This window comes from Ambystoma mexicanum, chromosome 2p (genome assembly GCF_040938575.1).
Source record: "Ambystoma mexicanum isolate Mex_15411 chromosome 2p, UKY_AmexF1_1, whole genome shotgun sequence".
Lineage (NCBI taxonomy): Eukaryota > Metazoa > Chordata > Amphibia > Caudata > Ambystomatidae > Ambystoma > Ambystoma mexicanum.
Genome location: NC_090923.1, coordinates 27,113,604 through 27,117,669, shown reverse-complemented (window position 1 = coordinate 27,117,669; position 4,066 = coordinate 27,113,604). Strand labels below are relative to the sequence as shown.

General features: G+C 47.8%; 1 protein-coding gene across 1 annotated transcript; it reads right to left on the bottom strand.

Moving 5' to 3' along the window:
* Positions 1–273: 273 nt before the first annotated feature.
* LOC138567693 (sodium/potassium-transporting ATPase subunit alpha-1-like) lies at positions 274–1,454 on the bottom strand. The gene has a single exon (XM_069646163.1). The coding sequence runs from the start codon at positions 1,435–1,437 to the stop codon at positions 274–276; it is 1,164 nt and encodes a 387-aa protein (XP_069502264.1). The 5' UTR covers positions 1,438–1,454.
* Between the last annotated feature and the right edge of the window lie 2,612 nt (positions 1,455–4,066).

The following is a 4,066-nucleotide window of genomic DNA, read 5'->3' as shown; positions in this document are numbered from 1 at the left end:
AGGCCTTCAGCCCATCCTTCTGGGGTCAACACTGTTTCTTTAATTTGAAGTTGGCCTCTTTCCCAACATCTCTGCAGCTCTTCTTTATCTTTACCTTGACAATTTACCATCTTGTTTTCTACCATCCGAATTCCTTTTTTTTTTTTACTTTCAGACTGTTACAATCTGCCTTTATTTGTAAAAATCCAGATATAAAACCACATCTTTCGGGCCTTTCCTTTTAAAACAAAAGGAAAAGGCACATGAAATGGTACCACGCTCAGAGCGACACGTTCAAGATATGGTCCAGGTCCAAGTGCCGGTGCCCCTCCGCACGAGGCTACAGTACAGAGGACAGGAGTGTGCGCGTGCGCACCTGTGTGAAATGTTGCAACAACCAACTAATAATACGATTCCTTCTCCACCAGGGCTGCGTCGAATGATGAGTTTCCGGATTTCGTCATACAGAAATATAAGGAGGGTGTATGGGAAGGCACAGAACCACCACGTCGGTTTGAGGGGGTACATCCTAAGCGCCACATCCATTCCTGGGCAGTAGGAGAGGAAAGCAGCCAGGGCAGTCTCCTCAAAGAGTCCAAAGATTAGGATCTTGTTCTTCATTCCCTGCTGGAAGACAGAGTTCCTTCTGGTTTTGCAGATGATCAAGTCGGCCCACTGTGCCACCACAATGCTGATGAAGAAAGAGGTGTGGCATGTGAATTCCACTAACTTGCGCTGCTCGTATGTCCATTGCTGTCCATAGCTGTCCTCTACATCATTAACCCAGCGGTCATCCCACTTGACACAAATACCAAGCAGCGTCCACGGAAGGAACACATTCTCTGCCAAGATAACAAAGTACGTGAAGAAGCCGGCCAGGGCCTGGATCATACCAATCTGTCCATACACCATGCTAATTAGCCTTTCATTCACAAGCTTGTCTGTTTTGGGGTTTCTAGGCTGCCTCTTCATGATGTCACTCTCCGTCTGCTCGTACGCCAAGGAGATTGCAGGAACCATGTCTGTGCCAAGGTCAATGCAGAGGATTGTCACTGTGCCCAGGGGCAGTGGAATGTTGGCAATAATGAAGATGAGGAAGGGGGTGATCTCTGGAATGTTACTAGTCGGGGTGTAGGCGATGGACTTCTTCAAGTTATCAAAGATGAGACGATCTTCCTCCACACCAGTCACAATGGAGGCAAAGTTGTCATCCAGAAGGATCATGTCGGTGGCCTGCTTGGAGACATCAGATCCAGGGATGCCCATAGCGATGCCAATATCGGCTTTCTTCAAGGCAGGGGAGTCATTCACACCATCCCCAGTGACTGCCACTATAGCACCCTGTCGCTGGCAGCCCTCCACAATGATCAGTTTCTGTTGAGGGGATGTTCTGGCAAACACAATCTCCGTGTGGTGCTGCAGGAAATCGTCAATCTGCTCTGGGCTCACATCCTTCATCTTTACATGGAGCTGGGAGGACTGGGCGAGAGAGTGCTCGATTTCTGCCACCTCACTTTGCCAGACGACCAGTTTCCAGATGATTTGATTTTATTTGATTTTATTTATAAAGCGCAAAAAACCAGGGCCAGGGGCAACCGGGCGCATACTCTTAAACATGTTACAAAAAGCAGTAGTTACAGTGAGTTACAAAAATATACAGCATATATACATGTACCGAAGGGTACCATTAACAGTGTATAATACAGGGACAGAGCAGAGAGAAAATGTATATTCAGTTCTGTACCCCACATGGAGTCTGGACTGTGTCAAGGTCTCATGAGACTTGGGAGAGCAACCATGTTTTAGCATTGTTCTTGAAGGAGTGGAATGATGGTTCAATTCTGATAGGTGTGGTCAAGGTGTTCCAGAGTTTGGAGGCCAGGACGGGGAAGCTCACCCCACCAGCTTTTTGGAGTTTGCATCTAGGCACGATGAGGCTTTGAGTTTGGGCTGCTCTGGTAGGTCGAGTGGAGGTGTGGCGTGAGAAGCGAGTGGACAGGTAAGGTGGGGCGTTGTTGTTCAGACATTTGTGAGTCAAAGCTAGGGTTTTCAGGGCAATTCTCTGTTTTACCGGGAGCCAGCGTAAGTCCAATCTGACGGAGGAGATATGAGAGCGTCTCGGGATGTTTAAGGCTGCCCTTAAGGCATTATTTTGTACAGTTTGCAATTTATTAAGGTTAGACTGACTGGTCCCTAGGTAGAGAGCACTACAGTAGTCGATTTTGGCCATAACAAGAGTTCTGGCGAATGTGATACAGTTGGTGGAGTTTAGGAAGGGTCTACAGGCAGTGATAAGTTTGCAGGTATAGGCCGAAGCTGACCTAACTGCATTTATTTGTCTGTTCAGAGAAAGCGAGGAGTCAAGATAGACCCCTAGCGTCTTAGTATCTTTGGAGACTTTAATGTCATTGCCGTCAATAATGAAGGACTTGTAGGTTTGGTCTAGTTTGTTGAGCCGATGATTTGATCCTAAAAGTAGGAGCTCAGTCTTATCATCGTTAAGGCAGAGTTCGTGCTGTGCCATCCAGGCCTGTATGACCGAGTAAACATCGTTAAGGGCTTTGGTGTCAGCTGTGTAGTCTCCTGTGATAGGGATGAGTATCTGGGTGTCGTCCGCGTAGTTAGTGTAGGAGACACCCAGATAGTCAAGCACATCGAAGAGGGGCTTGGTGAATACGTTCTACAACGTAGGGGATACACACAAGCCTTGAGGAATGCCACAGTGAATGGGGGAGGGATCCGCTGATGCCAGCGGTAAGAAGACCCTCATGGATCTATTGCTCGGGAATGAGTGGATCCAGGCGTTGGCAGAGTCGGAGAAGTGGGCTGCGGATTTGAGATGCTGGCAGAGTATTTGGTGGTTGACCAGATCAAAAGCCGCAGAGAGATCGAGAAGGAGAAGAGCTAGCTTCCCATTGTCCTTCAGTGACTCCATCTGAGTTTTCAAGTCGATCAAAGCTGACTCCGTGCCATGTTTAGGGCGGAACCCTGATTGTCTTAAGCCCAGGAGATTGTTTAGTTCGAGGTAATCCTGAATCTGCAGGTAGGCTGCGCGGTCCAGGATCTTGAGCAGGAATGGGACCGTAGTGATAGGTCTGAAGTTAGTTGGGATATTAGGGTCAAGGGAGGGTTTTTTGAGGAGTGGGATAACCCATGCATCCTTTAGGTTGTCAGGGACAATACCCGTCTTGAAAGAGGCATTTATGAATGCTGTAATGAACGGGGCTAGCTCATGAGCTGCTTCCTTGATAATAGGTGCTGGGCAGGGGTCGCCTTGGCAATTGGAAGGTTTTAAATTGTTTATGATGTTTTCTACTTCAAGAGTAGTGAGTGGGGAGGAGAAAGGTTTATGCGGATAGGTTAAATGTGTATTAAGTGTAGGTGTGGTCGGTGGTTGGTCAAGCTGTAGGGATTTCTGTTTGTCCCTGATTTTAGATTGGAGGGTAGCAATTTTACCCAGGAGTGCTGACTGAATATTGGTGCACCAAGTGTTGTCTTTGGAGCAAGAGTCAGGGGGGGGCTGCAGGTGTCTCGAGTTCCTTAAGGATATTAAAGAGTTCCTTAGTATTGGACTGGGCTGACATAATGCGGTTATTGTAAGAATCTTTTTTTGCCTGGAGTACAGCTTCTTTATAGTTAAGGGTGGCTATCAGAAGACTGTCCTTGTGGGCGTCGGAGTGGTGACTTCTCCAGCGTGACTCTGCTGAGCGTTTCTCTTTGCGTAACACTCTAAGCTGGGGAGTAAACCACGAGTTAAGGTGTTCTCGTTGTTTGGGTTTCCTCAGTTTGAGCGGGGCGATAGAGTTGATGGCTGCAAGCAGTGACTGGTTATACATGTCGGCTAGGTTGGTGGGGTCTGAGCAAGTGTCAGGAGCGTTATTTAGTGTGGGAAGGATAAGGGGGAGTATTTTATTCTGTCGTAATGTTCTTTTTATTTCTAGTGAGGGTGGCTGGGGCGACCAAAGGCCTGGGTGGTGGGGCTGCTTCACTGCTGAAAGTGATGACATGGTAGTCAGACCACAAGCAAGGGGCGTTGGAGATTACACTAATATTGCAATTGGTGTCACTAAGCCAGTCAAGGGATCGC